Genomic DNA, 23,585 nt, shown 5'->3' on the forward strand with positions numbered 1-23,585 from the left:
TTTCAACAGGTGTATCCAAAGAATCCACTTAATGGGAGACTCGCCAGTCCAACTCCACAATTAGACACGCCGATGGAAGTTGAGACAATCCAAATCCAGAAAAGAGTTCAAACTTCAATTAATTCGAATCCAGAGCAGATCACATCCAGCAACTGACGTCAATAGAACATCTCACCGATGAAAAACCAGAAGATGCACAAACAAACAAAACCAAACAAAACAAAAAAAAAAACCTGGCCTTGAAAACACAAGGCCAAAGAAACCATTAGCATTTTACAGTGTATGCATTATCTCAGCTTAACACATTACTAAATAAACAGCAACAGTAAATAACCATGTATATGCTTCTCTCTGCTGAATTTCTGTGTTTTTTCCTATTTCTCTCTCCTATTTGGCATTTTCTTTTAACAAATGACAGCATTTTACTCTCTCACTTAAACTTTACAAACACTTGTATAATACTCTGTATAATACTTTGTTTTTACTAGACCAAACAAATGGTTAATTAATGGAACACATTTTTCGACACTAGTTTAAATCATGTTATAATGAATACAATAATAATTAATAAAAACATGAACTCACCAAGGAAATCATTCAAAATCAAAGCGAAAAAAATAGGAAAACTCCAGGTGGCACTCATGTGCAGATTTCACTCTCAGAGACAAATCTTGTTTTTTTCCTCTCTCAATCCTTCATTAAAAATATATGATTGAAATCATGTCAGCATCTTATTAATGGTCAATTTTCACAGTTAATATACGCATTAAAACATTAAAAGATGTAAATCTAATAGTTATATTACTGTTATTAATATAACAACTTACATCTCTGCTTTCCCTTGCGAACACTGAATCACCATAGCAACGGTAAACACAAGCTAACAGACAAGCGAGATTTGTTATTGTTTGGAAAGCTGATCTGCTGCTATAGTGTAAGGCACGATGATGTGATGTCATTCTAAAGCACTATTCCCTTGAATGCTGTATAATACTCTATTATAAATTATTTATATAAGTAAATAATTTTAATGTATATTATTTAATCGAGTATTCTGCCAATGTTTTTTCCTTATATTTCTATTTGCTCTATTGCTGTATACTACCCACTAGTAACCTGGGTTACACTATATATTGTATAGAATAAATAAAATATTAAATATGCTATATATTGTATAGACTAAATAAACTAATAAATATGCTATATATAATATATGTTAAATAAACTATTAAATATGCTGTATATATTACATATACTAAATAAACTATTAAATATGCTATATATATATATATATATATATAGCATATTTAATAGTTTATTTAGTCTATATATATATATATATATATATATATATATATATATATATATATATATATATATTGTATAGACTAAATAAACTATTAAATATTATATAGACTAAATAAACTATTAAATATGCTATATATATATATATTATATAGACTAAATAAACTATTAAATATGCTATACATTTTATAGACTAAATAAACTAATAAATATGCTATATATATTATATATGCTAAATAAACTAATAAATATGCGGTATATAGGCTAAATAAACTATTAATAAACAAATAAACTGAAAGCTATATTTCAGAACCATTTTTGTCCAGCAGATTTTGACTCCATATTTGTACACTAAATCCTCATAAATTACAATGAAGAGAATAATAAATGATCTACATAGTTTTCATTTTTACAGAAAAATAATTAAATATAATGAAACCAATTTTTTTTGTTATTAATAATTCAAATTGAACTTGAATTTCTCACTGTCTAGGACAGCCTCCATAAAATTCCAGCCTGTCCACTTTATTGAACTTCAACCAAGAGTCTGATTCTTATGCGCATGCTGCTCGCACATGCGCAGTCGCTCTCGTCTCGGTAAGGAGCAAAGATGGCGTGTTCCGCGGCTCGCAGCTCCGCACGCTGGATCTCAGCGGCCGTGTCCTCCAGCCACAGCCGGGCATGCTCACCCTTCATTCCCCGAGCGGATGGAGCCTACAGGGGCTTCAAGAGCCTGTCAGGCCGGCAGATGTGGACGACACGCGGCGGGCTCTCCGGAGGAGCCGGGGCTGCGGTGACATTGAGCGGCATGACAGGTGAGGAATACAGGCCTGAGCATCAAACCTACACGCTTACTGGAATAATATGCATTATAAAAACTTGTAAGTTCAAAACACTGAGTTCATAAAGCACATCCGATCAGCTCGAATCATATACTGATTAGTTGGTTTGACGGACGAGGCTATGTCATCACGTCAATTCTCAACATATAGGTCAGAAAGTAAACATGGCTGTGGCAATAAGCTATGATCAATACACACACACGTGATCACTTTGATCAAGATACCTGATCGATAATGCCAGAGTAAAAGTTTGGGCCTGAGGGTAAACCACAGACCTGCTCTGGCTGCATTTCCAGAAGCTTCCCTGACCTTGCAGGAGTTCTGCTGTACAAATAAAGACATTATATACGACTAGATGTTGCTATTACGAAGATAATAATGAAGGTATTCAGAATGTTGAGTAGTGTGTTACGCTGTTTGGTTCAGTTTGATCTTTGTTGGGTTGCATCTGTTTTTATACGGTGGCTGAGAGAGCTCAAAGGGTTAGATTGATTGACGTTTAATTTATGGGTGAACTAACCCTTATTGAGGTAAAGTTGTTGTTATATTTACACATTTGCTCGTTTTTTTTTTTAACAGTGACAGTGCTATTTTAAATATTTCCTCTGAAATCGCTAGCAAGTATGACTTCAGAACAACATTAGCACTACTTAAATGACTAAAAAACACATTTTGATAATCATTGGCTGCTAATATGATGTTTAGAAATTAGGGATGTAACGGTATCAGATTTTCATGGTACGGTATTTATTGAATCATTTACAGGAAAAACAAAACTAATGAAAATACCCCAAAAAAGTGCCAAAAGTGTCAATGAAATACAAATTAGCCATCTATCTGTAAGCTTTGAAACAGAAACTTCAATTTTTACAATTTTAATAACAAAAAATTATTAAACCATGTAAAAAAAATACTAAAGTTTCAATTTAGTATTGTTGAAAACTCATCACATTCAACATTTAATCACTCACTCACTTAGAGATGGGGTTTAGGGAAAATTATATAACTAAAATCTGGTAAAAGCTGGTATCTCTGGGCATTTACAATGTCCCCTGCAACAGAAATGCCCGACGCGACAACACCGCTATTCAGTACGCGCGCAGCGTCAACAACAACACCCCCTACCGAAATGCTTCCACACATCCGATTTAAAACCTGCTTTAGGTTCGATCATTTCCAGCTCTTTTTCATCTCCGCTACTAGAAGCACACTCCATTTCCGCATTACTGGATCTGTATGGATGATGGCCACGCCTGGGCTGATGGGAATTGTAGTTTCCGCTACCTCCCGTTCGCTTCATTCGCCTGAGCAAATTTTCTCAGAAGACCTATAGTTTTACCGAGTCATGCGACTACGGTAATATTGAAAACAATTGCTATTGCGGTATGACGGTATTTACAATACCGTTACATCCCTATTAGAAATAGTAAAGAATACCTTAAAATTATATTATTAAGGAGAAAGTCCAAGTGTGTGAATATAAAACCAACTTTACGTCAATAAGGGTTAGTTCACCCATAAATTAATTGTCTGTTATTGATTGTTCACCATCATGTAGTTCCAAACCTATAAGACGTTCGTTCATCTTCAGAACAAAATAAAGATGTTTTAGATGAATTCCTGGAGCTCTCTCATCCTCAGTCAGCAATGGTCCCAGCTCATCTAAAGTCCATAAAACTCTCAAAACAAGCTGTATCAATTCTTTTGTATTCACATAAACAAAAGTAAAAACTTTATTCAGCAGTTTCTTCTCCTTAGTGTCAGTGTTGTCATGATTAGGCATGGGACGATAACCGGTTTCAAGGTATACCGCGGTTTGGTAAAATCAAAGTTTTAAAACCGCTTAAATTTTGTGTTCTACCGTTCCTAAGATATATGTAATAGGGATGCACGATGTATCGGAGGCCATATCGTTATCGGCCGATAAATGCTTAAGCCTTCACAGATCGACAACAGGGGAGAGCCTAGGTGCACCGGTCACTGAATCCAATATACGGGCCACACATTCTGTCTTTATATTCTGCTCTGTGTTTGTCATAAAGTCGTCTGAGCTCAATGATCCGGTTTGTATCAAAATCCGAGGGCAAATCTGCGCCCTCAGCGGTTTATCATAAGCTTTTCATCGATCATTTTCCCGCGATTGACAGCAAGAACGAACAAAGAATCGTTGATGCTACGTGTTCAAAAGAATCTAAAACGCCAAATAGGATGAATTTTTGTCGCATTTTCTAAAATAATACATTCAGTATTTAGCTTTTCACTTGTACTGTGGCTCTGAGCTGTCAAAACACCTCTAAAAAAGGCTTTTTCGGACATATTTGTACACATGTACATCACTGTAACCTGTTTTTTAAGAACATTTGAGCTGGTTTTAGTCCTTAGCTCGTTCTTTTGTCAATTTGCATGTTAATTTCCTATGAAGTAAATGAAATAATGTATTTTTTGCATGTTGATTTTTGTGAAATGGTGATTATAGGTCTTTATAATCACCGTGCAATTTTGAAATCATAGCTTTTTTTTGCTTGGAGTATAGGCTATTCAGTTCAAAAGAGCAGAGTTTCAGCTTTTATGAAGTTTGCTGTGTAAAAATAAAACATTTTGAAATATTTATAATTATCGGCCTATACATATCGGCTATCGGCCTCCAAGTCTGAAGAATTATCGGTTATCGGTATCGCCCAAAAAATCCATATCAGTGCATCCCTAATATGCAAGTTGTTTTTTTTAAATGTTTTTTTATGTGTTGTAAATAAATCTGTGTTTTTGAAACCATTAAAGAGAGCAGAAGTCAATGATTTATTTTAATTATTTAGCTGGACATGCTAACTGTCACCAAAATATTATAAATGTTTCCTAAAATAAAATATATTGTATTCAATGGGGTAAAAAATACTTATTTTAGAGCAGTAATTACAATACAGTGAAACTGTGGTATTTTTATCTAAAGTTATCATATCGTCAGAAACTTATACCGGCCCATCCCTAGTCACGATACTGAATTTCGATACCAAACGGTACTACAATTTTAAAAATGTCCAGCGCTAACATTTGAGCGTGTTCTTAAACAGCACTGATTTGCCTTTGTGTTCACGTGCTCAACGTAAATGACTGATTGGTCGTGAAACTCATTAGTTCACTGCTGTAACACAGATACAGGGACACTGGAGTGGTTTAAAGTCACAAAGACCAGTCGATTCATCAGCGGATTGCTGGTTTGTCAGCTCATAAACAGACCAGCTGATCTTTGCAGCTTTAAAACGCTCCAGTGTCCCTGTAACTTTGTCTGCATTCAGTAAACAGCGGTGAACTGATATAACAACACTACTTATGACAACACTAGTGTCATAAGGCATATTTGAGTTAAAACGTCAACAAAACCGAGAACGACACCCATAAAGAGCACAGAGCTCCTGTGAATGTGCGCCCTATACTGACCCTGAGGAGAAGAAACTGAGTTGAATAGTCTGTTTTTGGGTCTCATGAAGTTCAAATAAATTATTTTAGATGTTACTATCAGTATTGTTAGTTTTTAGGTTATCGATAAGCTAATGCGCACAAAACAATGACAGTTTGTATTTAGAAAAGAAAACACATAGACATGTTAAGCTTGCAGTTGCTCACTTCCGCCTAAATGAATTAACCTCAAATCAGTTCCTCATCAAATCTTGACCAATCAAATGCTCTCTAGTGTCTGACATGTCCCGCCCCCTTCGAGGTGCTTTAAATTTTATGGGCTTGAGCTCAACCACTCTTATTGACAGAGAAGCGATTAAAAACAAAACTCTATTGGCTGTTTTTTTAAAAGGGAAGAAGTTACACTATGTTCCACTCTCTCTTCATGTTTTGGTTGAGACTACATCAAACATTGAATAAAAATTGACATTTCAAAGCACTTCACAGGACTTATAATGTCTGCACAAGTATTTTCGTAGCTTGATAATATTGTGATTGAATCACTGAAGGCGAATGGTCTGTTTTGAGGATGTTTTTAGTATTTATTGATCAGGAATTTGAATGATTTGGGACCATTGCTGTCTATGGAGGATGAAAGAGCTCCAGGATTTCATCTAAACTTTCTTAATTTGTGTTTTGAAGTAAAGGTCTGCATTCCCGCGGCTGTCTCGCAGGCGCCGCGGGAACCGACCGGATTTCTACAGTGCGGGTATAAATTTCCGAATAAATCACGGGAGCGGTCGGTAACGGGTTTAATTTGGGACAGGAGCGGGCTGTCTAGCAATATCGCTCCCGACTCCCGAGTGAGCACGTGTATGTATGTGTGTAAATGAAATAGCGCGATGCTGTGTTTAGCTTGTTTGTTGCAGTGTGTGTGTGTATGTATGCGCACGCGCGAATGAGAGATGTGTGTGTGTGTGCGCGCGCGCGAATGAGAGATAGAGCTTTGCCTGTGTTTGTGCTTGGTGCTTATGAGTGTGTGTTAGAAGGCGCGCGAATGAGAGAGAAAGCTTTGTCTGTGTGTGTGTGTTTATACTAGGGTTGTAACAATATACCGGTATGACGGTTTACCACGATTTGAACGTGCACGATTATCATACCATGAACAATTGCATATCAACGGTTTTAACCCTTAAAGACCGAGACAGCCGCCCGCGGCTAAAAATAAGTATTGCTCTTAAATGTTTAATAACTTTTGATCCGCTGATCCGATTCATACAATTCAAAGATTGGCATAAAGAAGAGAATCTCAGCTGTCCAGTGCTGTATCACATAACATTCGCGGACTTTCAGAGGCTCCGGAATCAGTGCGGATACGTCATCAACATTTGACAACGCTGATTTGATAAAGAAACGCTCGTCACTGTGTCTCCGGACAAACCAGACATGATACATTGATGCATTGTCCCTCCTCCATGCCCAGATTGGTTCAAACTCGCTATATCACAACCAATAAGCATAGGTTTCGCTTTTGTTTGTGGACCAAGCTTTTTGAACAACACGGAATGAGAGAAAGGCATACATTTATGCGCGGCTAAATAAAACGCAAAAAAAAAGTTTTGCATGAAATAATTCTCATACTAAGTACTTTTGCATGCACAGCAGCACAGAAACATGACAAAACAGTGACACAGCAAAGACGAACTGCTGCTCTTGCTGTTTTCAAAAGACGCAAATGAAGATGCAGCTGTTTGTCTGCATTGCAGACAACCATATCCATAGACAACCATATCCTTGCTGGCACATAAAATCTAGGGATGTTCCATATTGAATCTAGTTTCGTTATGTAACTATTTATAGTATAGTAAATATTTATATCTATTTTTTTTACTGAGGATTTGCACCATGTTTATTTGGACTTTATTTGGACTTTGACACATTATTTATTATTTTCTTATTTTTATTTGTTCATTGTAAGTGGTGTTGTTTATAGTAACTAAAAATATATTATTTGGAAAAAGTCAAATTTGCTTCACTGTTCTATTATTTTGTAACATACCGTATACCGCGAAACCGTCAAACCGTGGTATTGTTTTAGACGATTATCATACCGTGAAAAATTCATACCGTTACAACCCTAGTTTATACAGACAGCTTGTTATAGGCTGTCTGGACTGTATAACTGGGGGATTTTCGGTTTTGTTCTCCCCCCGCTCTTTAGCGGGATCGGGCGCGGCGGATAGAAAACGGGGCGGGTCGGGCAGCGGGACATCAAGTGCTTAATATAAGCGGGAGCGGTCGGGTTCCGGCTAAAACCTGGCGGGTGCGGGCGGGAGCGGGATTCAAAATTTAGTCCCGAACAGATCTCTATTTTGAAGGGCAAAATAAGTTTTTGGGGGTTTCGAACGACATAAGATATTTAGTTTTATTTTATTTTAACAACATAATGGTGAGTAATTAATAACTGAATATTCATGTTTAGGTGAACACTAACAGCTTGAGAGAAAAAATCAGTTTGACGACATACAGGCACACTTATTCTCAAAACACATGCAAATGCAGAAATATTCATTTTCCTTCGGCTTAGTCCGTTATTTATCAGGGGTCGCTACAGCGAACTGCCAACTTTTCCAGCACATGTTTTACACAGCGGATGCCCTTCCAGCTGCAACTCACCACTGGGAAACACCCATACACTCATTCACACACATACAATACGGCCAATTTAGTTAATTCAGTTCACCTATAGTGCATGTCTTTGGACTGTGGGGGAAACTAGAGCACCAGAAGGAAACCCACGCCAACACCGGGAGAACATGCAATAGAGAAACAAATGAATACAAATTATTCATCGCAATTAGCGCAGACCACAATACAAGTGAACTTGACTGCTGTTTAGGTAATTAATAAGTGAAATGAGCTGTTCACATTAATAATGATTATTGTGTGTCTCACAGCTATAGGCTCTTCGCACGTCGTCTGTAAGATGTCATTTCACACCAGCGCTCCTTCAAGAAAACAAGACTTCTACCAGATTTTAGGAGTTCCTCGCTCGGCAACGCAGAAAGAGATCAAGAAAGCTTATTACCAGGTATGCAAAACAGTTGCAAGGCAAAACAAAATGAATGAATATTTAATGAATTATAGCATTGATCAAGTAGCTTTCAAATGTATATATGTTACTTAAATGAGCATGTCTAAACTGATTGAACAATGTAACTGTTATAAAAACATAGTTGAAGTCAGAATTATTAGCCCCCCTGTATGTTTTTCCCTATTTCTGTTCAACGGAAATATTTTTTTCAACACATTTCTTGTCATAATAGTTTTAATAACTCATTTGTAATAACTGATTTCTTTTTTTTCCGCCATGATTACAGTACATAATATTTGACTAGATATTTTTTAAGGCACTAATATTCAGCTTAAAGCGGGGATGCCCACACTTTTTTGTATAAAGGGCCAAAAACCAAATATCATTGCCAGCCGTGGGCCGAAGGTAAATATACCTAATTATATGACATTAAAGTTGCCATGGACAATTTCCTAATTTATTTCCTAATATTTCAAAATAAATCGAAAACATTACTTTAAATTGTATTATCTAATGCAGTGTAAGTTTTTAAATGATAACATATTGCAATAAAAACACGATCACATTTATAACACAGTGGAGTTCAGTGTTGAAGACACTTGACAAGCAGAATCCGTCTTTGACTTGATTTGCTCACCAAAGTCTCTGCATTGTCGGGAGACAGTATGTAGGCTACATTTAAACAAACTCTGATTAATTTACACTGTTTCATTGAAACATTTATTTTCAGTTAGCTTTTAACAATAAACCAAACAAACAAAGGGTTACATTTATATTTGGTTTGACAATCTCTAAACCAATCAAAGGTTACCATGGACCAGCTTTAGCCTGCAGGCCCTAGTTTGGGCATCTCTGGCTTAAAGTGACATTTCAAGGCCTAATTAGGTTAATTGGGGTAATTAGGCAAATCATTCTATAACTGGTTTGTTTTGTAGACAATCGAAAATAAACGTTGTTTAAGGGGGCTAATAATATTGACCTTATTTTTTTCTATTAAAAACTGCAAAATTAAAAAAAGACTTTCTCTAGAAGAAAAATTATTATAGGAAATACTGTGAAAATCTCTTTGCTCTGTTAAACATCATTTGGAAAATATTTGAAAAAAAAGAAGAAATTCATAAGAAGGCTAATAATTTAGGCTCTTAATGTATATAAAGATTTTTCAGGAAATAAGAATGATGGATATATTAAATTTATTTAACACATTTCATCAATAATTTAATTATGTTTCAACACATTTAGTATTTGTTGCTAACATCATTTATAAAGTATTTAATAAAAGTGATCAAATACTTAATGTAATAATATATTTATTTATATTAGTATTTATTTATTATTATTTGTATAGTATTTATAACTTTTATTGTATTATTATTTATTGATAAATGAAATTATAAATCTACAGTTTACCATTTAAGCTAAACTTAAAAATAGTCATGTAATAATAGTATATAATAATAATAATAATAATAATAATAATTATTATTATTATTATTATTATTATTGTTATATAATAATAAAATAATATTCTTAATTATTATTATTAATAGTAGTTTATAATAATAATAATAGCCTTAATTATTAAACAGCAAGTATTTTGTCACCTTGGAATTTCAAGGTTCTATCTGGGTTCTTAATAATTTTAAGATATTGAGCTTTAAAGTTTTTTGTATTCCATAGCAAACATTTGTAACATTTGTTTTTTTAATGAAGTCTTCAAATGTAAACAACTTCCCAAAAAACATCTCATAATGTAAATAAGTTGTCATTTAATAAGAATATGTCAATAAGTCGATTTTGACAAAAATGTCAGATAGAACCTCATAATTCTAATGTGACGATTTGTTATGAAAGCTTACATCAATATAGGATTTCATGTGTTGTATATGGTAAATTTATATAAAATGTAACCCTCTATCAAGCACTCTATTTATTTAGCACCTTTTAATGTTTGAAAACGAACCCTTCAGTGACTCCTTAATGATTTTCTCCTATTCAGATGGCCAAAAAGTATCACCCAGACACTAATAAAGAAGACCCTCAAGCTAAGGAAAAGTTTGCACAGCTAGCGGAAGCCTATGAGGTTTGAAGCGTTGTTGTTGTTTTTCTTGTTAGCAGTGTCTCCTGCTGGAATACTGAGTTGGTGTTTTTCTCATGTTTCCTCTTCAGGTTCTCAGTGACGAGGTAAAGAGGAAACAGTACGACACGTACGGTTCTGCAGGGTTTGATGCGGGTCGCGCCGGTGCGGGACATCAGCAGTATTGGGGTGGAGGGACCAGCATTGACCCGGAGGAGCTTTTCCGCAAAATCTTTGGCGAGTTTTCTGGCGCTCAGGGCTTTGGGGATTTCAACGCCATCTTTAATCAGCCACAAGAGGTATGAGATGCTTACTTCCAGAGATGACTAGTGGATTTTAATGTAACTGCAAACTGCGGCCAATCCAATTGGTCTATACTTTTGAATATTTAAAAATGTATTTATTTGATTTATTTATTAATTTTGAGTTTGTTCATTATTCATAAGATAATGAGATATAATTATACATTTTTTTGTTATTATTATCGCATTTTTTTAAATGTCCAGAAAATTTGATTTGTTTTTTTTTTTTTTTATAAGTTTTTTAAAAAATATTGTTATTTCCCTTAAATTCCCTGTAATTTATTTTTCTCTCAAAACCCCTATACCCCCAAATACCTTTACATTTTAAAACATTAAAACTTTTTTTGTTGTTGTTTATTTGAAACTTTTCAAGGGAAAAGTAGATCAAAAATATAAAAACATAATTTGGGAGGGAGAAAATATAACTACTTTTATTTTATTCCCCATTTTCCCCACAATAAGTGTTTTATGCTCAATTTAAATCAATGTAAATTTCTAAATATTTAAATGTAGTAAAATTATTAAATTGTTTCTTTAAATAATAATAAATATTATGGTTATTATTATTATTATTATTAATAATAATAATAATAACAAAAACTATAATATTAATAATTGTAGTAATTGGTTTTAGGTAGTAAATAAAATCACATTTTAGGGAAAACAAAATGCTATTTAATAATGGGGAAAAAATGTTAACTGATTTAATATCATGTGCATAATAGTTTCAGAATTACGATGTCTATTCACAATAGTCGTATTACAGGAGACTTAAGATCTAGAAAAGGAAAAACTAAATATTACAATGTGTTTTTTTTTCCTATTGTCAAGCCCTAATTTGACTTCGTTACTATTTTTGATTTGAGCCGTATTTTATTGTCACTTCTAATTTGCCAGAGAATTCTAGCAATTATGAAAAACCATTAATCAAGATAAGCGATAATTGCATCATATACTGCCCCCTTTCCAGTTGTACACATTTGTAGCTCTGCGAAGCTCAGTTCCATGTAAATATGACTACGTTTGCAGTACGGGATGCGCATCATTCAATGATTTACGTTCAAATCATTGATATTTTTAAAAGCGCGAAAGAGCACATACTGTTGTGTGTGTGCACGCGCCGCACTTAGCCTCGGCAGGCTCGGAGAAGAGCAGAGCACACACACATCTAATGCCATCTTAATGTGAGCGCTTTAATGGTCAAATACATGCACATTTGTGTCAGAGCGCTGTGTTTAATAATTATTCATATTAACCCTCATTTGTGTAACAAATAAACAAGTTGAGAATTAAAAGACATGTGAAAGAGAAACCATATCAGAGCCGCACTATTCTTAAAGTGACAGCGCGCAATAATCCTGCTGCCGCCTGTTGTTAATATTAATCAAACGACAAAAGGAGAAAATCGCTCACTGCTCTTGACTGAAGGACCTTTGTAGCTTAAGTTTTTTTTCTTACAGTAAAGATGCTTAGCATAATTTAAACAAATTTAAACTGATTTCTTTTATCTTTGCTACGATGACAGTACATTATATTTACTAGATATTTTTCAAGGGACTAGTATTCAGCTTTAAGTGACATTCAAAGGCTTAATTAGTTAATTAGGCAGGTCATTGTATAACAGTAGTTTCCTCTGCAGACAATCAAAATATTTCTTAAAGTGGCTAATAATATTGAGCTATTAAAATGGGTTTCAAAATATTCAAACCTGCTTTAAATCTAGCCGAAATAAAAACAAATCAGCCTTTCTCCAGAAGAAAAAATATTATAGGAAATACTGTGGAAAAATTCCTCTGTTAAACATCATTTAGGAAATATTTCCATTAAAAAAAAATTCACAGAAGCGCGAATAATTTTGACTTTAACTGATTATCATTTTGAATAATCGTGATTTACAATTATGTCCAAAATAATCGTGATTATGATTTTTCCATTGTCCAGAAGACAATGAAAAGGGCCCAAAAAAATCGATGCAGTTCATTTAAATCCATATTTGCGACTCTGTCAGCGTTTTTTGTGGAAATCGTAAATCTCTAGATTGTGCATAACCCTTGCTGTGTTTGCTAACAGTATGTGATGGAGCTGACATTCGCTCAGGCTGCTAAAGGAGTGAACAAGGAGATCACAGTGAACATCGAGGGCACGTGTCAGCGGTGTGACGGCAGAGGACATGAGCCTGGGTCTAAAGTCCAGCACTGCGGAAATTGTAACGGCACCGGCATGGTGAGTAAGGCTGTCAAAAAACATACTTGTCGAATTTGTGGAAAAAAGACGTATTTGAATACCAAAACCTGTTGTTGAATTGTTGGTGCGTCTGTCACTGTAGGAGACGGTGAACACGGGACCCTTTGTGATGCGCTCCACCTGCCGGCGCTGTGGAGGGAGAGGTTCGGTCATCACATCACCCTGTATCGCCTGTCGAGGGACGGGACAAACCAAACAAAGGAAAACCGTCACGGTGCCCGTTCCTGCTGGTGGGTTCACTGGGGTTATCGATGTTAAAGTGAGACTGACTTCAGTGAATGGGATTGTTGAGTTTTGATGTTTTGTTCTCGGCTGTTTTTCAGGTATTGAGGATGGGCAGACGGTGCGAATGCCTGTTGGGAAGAAAGAGATCTTCATTACGTTCAAAGTGAGTACATTAGTGCATCAACTGAACCTTAACCCGCATAACCCACAGTTGCAGTGAGGATTTCTGTTGGGTCTTAAAAACTAAAGGAATAAAAAAAAATCTAAACTAGAAAAATGATAGGCTTCAAAAAGTATTGAATTTACTGAAGCATTGTGTTTCTTGTAGAGATGCTCAAAATAATCAATTAACTGTTAACCAGAGGGTGCGTTTGTAACCGATTAACGGTATCAGTTAAACGATTAAAAATAATATTTTATATATTTTTAGTTTTGCTGCATAAGGGGCCAATCGAATGCGTTAAGAGGGGCATCTTTTGAATGGTTTACTAAAAGCCTCAATTGTTTTGCACACGGCTCATCCCAGAGCAGCAGTTTGTACTAGTGCTTGCTTTAAGTTATCCAGAGCTGTATGAATTTAAAAATCTTGAATATCACAATAGTATTAAATATTACAATTGTAACAACATTGACAGCAACACTATTGCACAATCAATACCCAGCTGATTTAGTCGTTTCATAGTGACAAAAAAAGAGGATCGCACCTTTTTTTCCTTGTCAGAAGGAGCGAGGTGCGCCTCATGTTTTTGGAATGGAAAAATCATGTTTGCTGTGATCAGACATATTTGTTAACTCGCGGGACGATAACGTGTGACCACACAAGCCTACAGACATATTTGCCAAAGAAGCAAAATGGAAGAAGAATATTGCTGTTTGATACAGACGAGTTTGCTGATGGTTTCCTTGATCTGCGTCATCAACACAACAAATAGGCTTTAGCTTTTATTTTACAGCTTCTAAAGCATGTATGCAAATTAATGCAATATCATATTTAAACAACAAAACTGTTTACAAAAAGTCAACATATGCACGCGTTGTCATTGTTTTTCATCACGCAGCACGTGCACTTGAACTGCTAGAGAGAGAAAGGAAACCATATATCAAGACATAGCCTAATCTTTAAAATAATGATTTCTATTAAAAATGTAAAAAGGTTTTGTAATATAATAATAACAGCGGGGCATTTAATAAATGCATATTTTCCGTGGAGCGAGCGATTTGATGAAGTCTGCTATTTTTATTTGACCGAAGAAAAAAACATATGATTAAAAAAAAATAACAGTCTATAGTCTATGCCGGTTCTTAAAAAGGATCAGTCAGTGTGTTCGGTTTGTTCTCTAAATGAATGATTTTAAGTGTAAATAATTTAGGGCGGGCCTGTTTATTTTATTTATTTTATTCTGTTTTTCTATGCAGTTGTAAACACTGCAGCTGTGTTAAGATGCTGTTGTTATGTTTTGTTATTAATATGCTAGCATGTTAAAATAAATCAGTATGTTAAAATGCAATATGTAATGTGTCAGACACAAAATAGACACGTCAATTTGTTTAAAAAAAAATTAATGATAATTTAATAGTAATCTGACCAGTTAACCGTTAATAACCGATTAACGAGCGGCGGTTGTCGGTTAGCAAAATTAACCGAAATGAGCATCCCTAGTTTCCAGGCCCTAAATAAGTTTAAACAGGTCTTGATTTTGCTATGTCCATGTACTGCGACCTCTACAGCTTAATTTCTGAACTCTTACCCCTGTTTTTATAGAAGCCCTTCAAGTATTATGTCTAAAACCACCTTGAACCGCCTGCTTGCTCTAGTAGCAGTCGTCATCCAGTCAGGAGCTAGCTCTAATAGTCGCTGTCATCCTTTCAGATGCTAGCTCGAGTAGTGGTAGTCACCCAATCAAGAGCTTGCTCTAGTAGCAGCCGTCATCCAGTCAGGAACTAGCTCTAGTAGCAGCCTTTATCCAATCAGACGCTAGCTCTAGTAATGGCCATCATTTAATCAAGAGCCTGCTCTAGTAGCAGCCGTCATCTAGTAGCGGCCTGCATCCAGTCAGGACCTAGCTTTAGTAGCAGCTGTCATCCAATCGGGACCTAGCTTTAGTAGCAGCCTTCGTCCAATCAGGTGCTAGCTCTAGTAACGACCGTCATCTAATCCAGAGCTTGCTTTAGTAGCGGCTGTCATCCAGTCAGGAGCTAATTCTAGTGGCAGCCATCATCCAATCAAGAGCTTGCTCTAGTAGCAGCCATCATCCAATCAAGTGCTTGCTCAAGTAACGCCCATCATCTAGTCGCGGCCATCATCCGGTCAGGAGCTAGCTCTAGTAGCAGCCGTCATTCAGTCAGGAGCTAGCTCTAGCTGCGGCCATCATCAAATCAAGAGCTTGCTCTAGTAACGGACGTCATCTATTAGCGGCCGTCATCCGGTCAGGAGCTAGCTTTGGTAGCGGCAGTCATTCGGTCAGGAGTTAGCTCTAGCAGCGGCCATCATCCAATAAAGAGCTCGCTCTAGTAGCGGCAGTAATCTATTAGCGGCCGTCATCCAGTCAGGAGCTAATTCTAGTATTGGCTGTCATCCAATCAGGAGCTAGCTCTAGTAGCGGCTGTCATTCGGTCTGGAGTTAGCTCTAGCAGTGGCCATCAAATTACGGGCATTTATTGCAATTTTCTTACGAAAGACGCATCATGTATGAATAACCAGTAATATTTGTAATTGAATATAGTTTAATATTCAGCAGCATTCTGTGCTGTCGCCTGCTATGAATGTGTAATTTCAGATCTCATTCATCCAGCATAACTGTGTCTGTGCTCTCAGGTCCAGAAGAGTCCGATCTTCAGGAGAGACGGTGCTGACATTCACTCTGACGTCATGATCTCTGTGGCTCAGGCCATCCTGGGTGGCACCATCAGAGCGCAAGGACTTTACGAGACCATCAATCTCTCGGTGAGACATCCTGCGCAATAAACACACACTGTGTCCAAAATCTAATTCTGTATTCATCTTATACTTGAGGTATGAGCGGGCGCAGCCATTGTAATCTTTTTGGTCCGAGGCTTCTGCTCTCATTCACTTCCATTGATTTTTAGACATTAAAAACAGCTTGTTGTGCTGCTTGATGTTGAAGTTTTGAATGAATAAATCACTCATTAGGACAGGGCCTTGCTATAACACCCTAGTGGTTTTAGAGTAGCAGATCTAAAGTCATCTAAAATAACAGATTTGTTTCATCAGCATTCTTAATTACGTTTCTTTCCTAGTGTATAGTATGGAAGTTGGCATATTTGAGCAGTCATTTATTGTGATGACAGGTTAATATAGTTTTTTTGTTCTCATTGAATCTTATAGATCCCAGTTGGAACTCAAACTGACCAGAGGATCCGGCTGTCTGGTAAAGGTATACCACGGGTCAACGGATATGGTTACGGTGACCACTACGTCCACATCAAGATCAAAATCCCCAAGTAAGAATTCTTGCGCATATTTTTATAATTTATTTAAGTATTTATTTTTATAGCGGATTTCAAATTTTAAGCAAATGAGCAGATTCCGATTTTTTTTATTTTTTTTTTATTTTTTTATTTTATATATTTTTTTTTTTACAGCAGTAAATAAGATATTTAAAATAGAACAACATTAGCAAGGTGTTAATAGCATTGAATCTACAGTTATTGCAATCTTGAGGAAACTACTGCACTGTACTCAAGATCCACATTAAACACTTCACGCATTAACCTGGTCTTTAAATTAGCTAGACTTTAAATTAGATTGTATCTTTTCAAAAATATAAACACAATGATCTGACTGAAATGATGCTACATGAAAAAGTATCTGTACAATAGAAAAACAGTAGAATGAATAAAAATGCTGATTCACTCTCTGCCAGTAGATGGCGCTTGCATCTCTAATATTTTGATTGGGTTATGTCGCTCATTTTAAAGTTGTTGTGAAATGTTCATTTTTATAGATCTAGCCTTATGAATCAAATACATTTTTATTAAAGATGTGTTGAATTTTAAACTGTAAAAATGTAAACAAAACAAAGGGAAATGCCAGAGAGAAACATGGATAAAACAAGAACTGAAAGAAAGGCTATGATATGCTGTATCGTCAAGCAGTTTCCAGCTTACTGGTGAATCTGCTTTCACATTGGATACAGAAAGCACTGCGCTATGAAACCCATTCATTTCAATGTGTTGTGCCACACAAGGGCAGTTTATTGATTTGTCAGCCCAAATATCTCAGTATTCCGCTCATGAACTGCACATCGTAGGGGGATGAATAAAAAAATTAGTGAATGGCAGAGGTGGCTTGTTGCTTGTGAGTTTGTATCTACCGTTGTTTGTTTGCACAGATAGTGTGAGAAATTTACTGCAGTTTAATTTGAAAATTAAACTGCAGTAAATTTAAAAATTAAAAAATTAAAAACAAAATTAAAAACAAAACGGCCAAAATCACATATTGTGCGATGATGAACACAAACTGTTGTTGTGTGAAATGCCGGAGAAAACTAGAGTCGAATGCTGACGTAATGACGTTAACCGAACTATGTAAAGCGGGAACATGAAGTGAACTTAAAAAAAAAAAAGCAACTCATGTAAACACCTTAATCGTATTATTGTTTTATTCAGAAAAAGACAAGGAATTAGATCACTGATGTCCATGTAAACGCAGTCAGTGTTACAAGACTTGTCGATTAAGTTGTTTTGCATACATTTTACAATGACATTTGTGTGTGTGTGTGTTGTCAGGATGTTGACGGACCGACAGCGAGCACTTATGATGAGCTATGCGGAGGACGAGTCTGATGTGGAGGGAACCGTCAACGGAGTGACCAGCACCACTGCAGGTACTGCTAGTTTAGTACAGTAGAGCAGTTGAACCCTGTTCCTGAAGGCACTCCAACAGTACACATTAGAGCTGAAGATCTTTTGGTCGAGTCAGGCCGGGCTTGGCTTGTAAATGAACAGTCATGTGATGCGATTAGCGCGAGAAAGTAATTAAACCGTTTGTTACAACGGCTGTTGCAAACCCTGCAAAGGTGAAACAAAAGATGACGGAGAAGTCAAAAAGAACGAATTTTGACTGCGGTCAGGCCAGCCACCAGTTCAGAAAGAACCGGTCATTCTAGCCGCAAAGGTATTTCGGCGGTCACTCATACACTGGGTATTAGAGCGGTAAACAGCACAGCAAGCTGACAGGGAAGATGAGGAGGCCACTCGCTACATTGAAACCGCTGTCATGGAAAATTTAATGGACGTTCTGGGTTGGTAAAAGATGAACAAACAATAATAGCCCATTCAAAACAAGCAAAATTAGCCAGATCAGAATTATGCATCTCGGCCTGTAGCAGCAGCAGTGAAAGGGTGTTCAGTGCTGCTGGACGCACCATCCTGAGCACAGGACTGAGCTAAAGCCATTTACAGTGGATTCAATAATGTTCCTCCACAAAAACACTTAGCCTAATCTTGGTGAGTAAAGGTTTTTTTTTATTAAAAAATAAATATTAATTAAACAATAAAATCATAAGGTACACAGAGTATACAGGCTAATGTTGGCTTTAGGCTATTCTTTTAATATTCAGCTTCGCCGTCGCCTTAATGCCAGATTGTGATGAGAAGTGCCATTATCTTAATTTCGTTATTGCCAAATTTAGAATTTATTTTCATTTGATTTGTTAGAAAAGACTTATTTTTATTGGTGTGTTGGCCAATTTAAAGGCTAAGCGTATGTACCTAGAGTGCTGAGATGTTACGATGTTACAGAGGACTTATTTTATTTCTTTGTTTCAACTTCCAAGTGGTCTACAGCCTACGTTTGTTACTAATAAATTGTTAAAACATATAAATGACTCATTCTTGACGGCAAAAGAGTTGTGTGCCTGTGCACATTTTGAATAATGTTGGGTTATTAACGAGTTCGGGCTTTATAAAGCTGTCAATCAAATGTACCTGTCGGCTCGGGACGACTTCTGTAGGCCTCGGGCCCTATCGGGTGTAACTTTTATGGCCCGATTAAAGCTCTAGCACACATTATCAACCTCGTCGTAATTACACTTGAATCAACTCATCAGAACATTAGAAGAGACTCCAAAACCTTAAATGAATGAGTCAGATAAGGGAGACATCCAAACTATGTACTGTTGGTTTCCCTCCAGGAACAGAGTAGGGAACTACTGCAGTAGAGTATGGGGTGGTCATGCTAACAGGTTAAACCAGTACCTTTCTCTGTCCAGGAGGGGGCAGTAATCAGACTGGGACAGGGCACACAGAGAAAGACGAGGGCATTTTCTCCAAATTAAAGAAAATGTTTAGCTCCTCCTGACAGCCACAAACCAGGTAGGATGATTCTTTTCAGATACGACTCTCTGAAAAGCTTAATGTTTTAGCAAAAATAAAATAAATAAGTAATTAGATACAAAGTAACACATGAAACTAAAAAAAATAAACATTGAAAACGTAAACAAATATAGAATAGAAAAACCTGCATAACTACAAAAATATCTGGCAATATTAAAAACACGATTTTCAATAATAATTTTATTGCTTTCAATAAAATAAAAAAAAAATATATATATATATATATATATATATATATATATATATATATATATATATATATATATATATATATATATATATATATATATATCAGCAGGCACAGGGTATGAATGACATCACATTGACATTGTACCCCAATGTCGTGGGGACATGGCATTTTGTTTGGAAATGAAAATCCTGTTGAGGTCAGAACTCAACGTCAGGCCGACGTCAAGATCCAACCTAAAATTAACCATTTGATCATTTGATACATAAATGTCAGTATTTGACGTCAATATGACATTGGTTTAAGATGTTGGCTGGACATTGGATTTTGGTCACTTTCCAACACAACCTAAAATCAACCAAATATCAACATCTAATGATGTTAAAGCTTGACGTTATGTGGATGTTACCGATATGACATATATCAGATGTTGGATTTTGGTTGCTATAAACTGATGAATAAATGTCAGTATTTGACGTCAACATGATGCTGGTTTAAGATGTTGGCTCTGTTGGATTTTGGTCACTTTCCAACACAACCTAAAATCAACTTCACTTGACGCCGTTATTGGACATTAAAATAACGTTGTTCTTAGACGCTAGCTACACATTGCATTCTGGTGACCTGACGTCACTACCTAATTCTAACCTAAAATAACGTCTTATGATGTTGTTTGCCTGCTGGGTACTTCATAATATTTTCAGCTATGTTTAAAACCTGACTTTTAAGGTTTAGCATCTGGTTTGTGGCTGTTTGCGAACCTAGCAGTTTAAAAGTAATAATTTTTTGGGGTTGCACAATGTCAAACAGAAATAACTGGATCAAGGTTATATAATCAGCTGTGTGTTCTGTTCCATTTTTTTTTATGTTAGAAATTATATGATTATAATTAATGAAAATGACTGTAAAAAGTCCAGTAATTGATTAAGATTTTTATAAAAAAAAAAAATGAAAATGGCTTAAATAAATAATAAACTTCAGGAAGAAACTTGCCTTTTCAGATAGTGTTATTTTTATATGAGGGTGATTATTTATATTTGTGCGCATATATCTATTTGTGTGGGTATGTATTTGTCATTCTGCTGATAACGGGATATTACAATATTTACACAGTGGTTCTCAAAGTGGGGGTCGGGACCGCCTGGGGGGTCGCGGGACAATGACAAGGGGTCGCTTGGTGATATCCAAAACTCAAATAAATTTTATTAAACTATTAGAATTACCATATTTTATTCATAACCGACAGAATATAGTTAATAGTTGCATTAAAGAAACAACAACATAAAAATAACAATCAGCCATCAGCCTTTAATTTTAAAAGCAAAATGTAATTTAATCCATAAATGACTTTAAAAAACATTATATGGCTTATAGACTGTTGCATTTTTGTGTTGTCAATAAGCTCATGTTTATATTTGCCTATAGTTGTGTCTGCAACGTTTACATATTTACAGTACAACCACCTTGAAAAATGGGGGTCGCGAGCCACTAATATGATTATTTTTGGGGTCACGGGCTGAAAAGTTTGGGAACTCCTGTATTTACATACAACATAAACTGATTCCCAACATTCATCATTTTATATATGTCATGTGTCTTTATGTTGACCATATATCTGAGTTTGGTTTTTAAAATTTCTGATTAGTTATTTTGTTATCTAGAGCAAAGATGCCCAAACTTAGGTCCGTGGGCCGAGGTTGGCCCATGGTAACTTTTGATTTGGCCAGCCATGCCATCTAAGAGATGGTCATTTCTAATTTAACATAAACTTGATTTTATTTGTTTGGTTTATTGCTTGGCTAAATGTATCTGCAAATAAATCAAATTTTAGACAATGCAGAAAACATCAGGGAGAGCATATCAAGACAAAAACAGATGCTCCATTCAACTCCATTCTGTTATAATGGGATTGGTTTTAATATAATAAGTTTATTATAAAGTATAATTAACTGAACTTTAACGTGGCTCAGTGGTTAGAACTGTCGGCTCACAGCAAGAATGTTGTTGGTTCGAGTCCCGGCTGGGTCAGTAAAACATATGCTGGATAAGTTGGCGGTTCATTTCACTGTGGCGACCCCTGATGAATAAAGACACTAAGCAGAGAAATGAATGTAGGGAAATGAATGAATACTTACCTTTGGCCCACCATCCTCAATCAAGTTTGGTTTTTGGCTCTTCCTAAAAAAACGTTTGGGCACCCCCTGATCTAAATCATTTTAAAGTTTTACTAATATTTTTATTTAGACTTTATTATTATTTATATTTATATTCATTTTGAAATAAAGTAGCTTTTTTATTAGCTTATCTTATAAGAAATGTGTTTATAACAAAAGAGTTGCATCTGAATTCTATATACAAAGTTAAAAATACAAGTTTAAAAATGTTTTGTTTGTTTGCTATCAACTGTATATTATCTCAACTATAATAATCATCTTGATCGAGTGGATTTTATAGGTTATTCACTTCTGTTTGTGTTTACAGGTAAAAGATCGGCTGGAAACTGAGAGACTTTGCCTTGCTAGTGGAGATTGAGAATTCACTGCAAACATGATGGACTTACAACACCGGAGTCTAACTCGGTTCCTGGAGAGCTGCAGCTCTGCAGAGTTTAGTTTCAGCCCTGCTTCAGCACACCTATCTGTGGGTATCAAACAAGCCTAAAGCACTTGTTAGTTGGATCAGGTGTGTTAAATTAGGGTTGGAACTAAACTGTGCAGAGCTGCGGCTGTCCAGGAATTGAGTTTGACACCCCTGACTTACAAGAAGTAACATGAACAGCATTGAATTCATCTGGAAAACGCCTCAGATACTACACAGAATGAAGAGCTCTGGACATACAATTGACTTTTAAGAGCAGATCATTGAGGATTTTGATAAACGCACACATGTACACTCTCAGAAATAAAAGTACGCGAGCTGTCACTGGGGTGGTACCTTTTTGAAGGGAACACATTTGTATCCAAAGGGTGAATATTGGTACCTTAAAAGTATATGTTAGTACCTATACATTTTAAGAGGAACACTTTTGTACTACTTGGGTACTATTGTACATTTGAGATGTTAAAAGGGACCTTTTAGATACAAGTTTGAACATTTTTGAAAAGGTACCACCCCAGTGACAGCTCGCGTACCTTTATTTCTGAAAGTGTACAGTCTTACCTGAACTTTGTGTTATCAGCCTTAGCACCCACAGCAATGCTATTTCTTGGCTTTGGTCGGTAATTTTATGTTAAGGTTTATCACAGTCAGTTCTATTTTCAGACATTGGAAGTGGATTGACTTCAGTAGAATTATTCATTGGACATTAATGAAGCTCATTGTTCAAGATCTTTGTTTTGTGTTAAAAGGCTACATCCGTCTGCTTTAGTTGCAGTGTAAATAAACAACTGTTAATATTAAATCATTTTAATGTGTTGTAGAGAACAATATGTAATAATTAAAATCTCTGTGACAACTGTACATGATGTTTTGTGTGTGTTTTTGTGACACAAATCTGTATAATAGGGTTGTTGCGATACCATTAATTAATATTACGATACGATACCAGCTGAAGTATCGA

At 35.8% G+C, this 23,585-nt stretch overlaps 2 protein-coding genes across 9 annotated transcripts in view; one reads left to right on the plus strand and one right to left on the minus strand.

Moving 5' to 3' along the window:
* pdgfab (platelet-derived growth factor alpha polypeptide b) overlaps nucleotides 1–23,585 on the minus strand; it is a 679,118-nt gene that overhangs the window by 16,785 nt on the left and 638,748 nt on the right. The window lies entirely within an intron of this gene.
* dnaja3a (DnaJ heat shock protein family (Hsp40) member A3a) lies at nucleotides 1,879–23,485 on the plus strand. 8 transcript variants are annotated; one of them, XR_015479582.1, is made up of 13 exons: nucleotides 1,887–2,120; nucleotides 8,498–8,631; nucleotides 10,634–10,717; nucleotides 10,804–11,010; nucleotides 13,084–13,236; nucleotides 13,340–13,487; nucleotides 13,581–13,645; nucleotides 16,298–16,426; nucleotides 16,829–16,944; nucleotides 18,232–18,329; nucleotides 19,716–19,818; nucleotides 22,508–22,913; nucleotides 23,143–23,485. XR_015479582.1 is itself a non-coding variant. In XM_087242262.1 (12 exons), exons 1-11 carry the CDS (start codon nucleotides 1,916–1,918, stop codon nucleotides 19,802–19,804), a joined length of 1,428 nt encoding a protein of 475 aa, XP_087098388.1. In that variant the 5' UTR covers nucleotides 1,887–1,915; the 3' UTR covers nucleotides 19,805–19,818; nucleotides 22,508–23,485. The 8 variants fall into 8 exon arrangements, 2 of the variants coding, with proteins under 2 accessions (NP_958470.2, XP_087098388.1); XR_015479583.1 differs by having other exon boundaries at nucleotides 23,149–23,485; XR_015479584.1 differs by lacking the exon at nucleotides 19,716–19,818.

This window comes from Danio rerio, chromosome 3, assembly GCF_052040795.2.
Source record: "Danio rerio strain M-AB ecotype USA chromosome 3, GRCz13ab, whole genome shotgun sequence".
Taxonomy (NCBI): domain Eukaryota; kingdom Metazoa; phylum Chordata; class Actinopteri; order Cypriniformes; family Danionidae; genus Danio; species Danio rerio.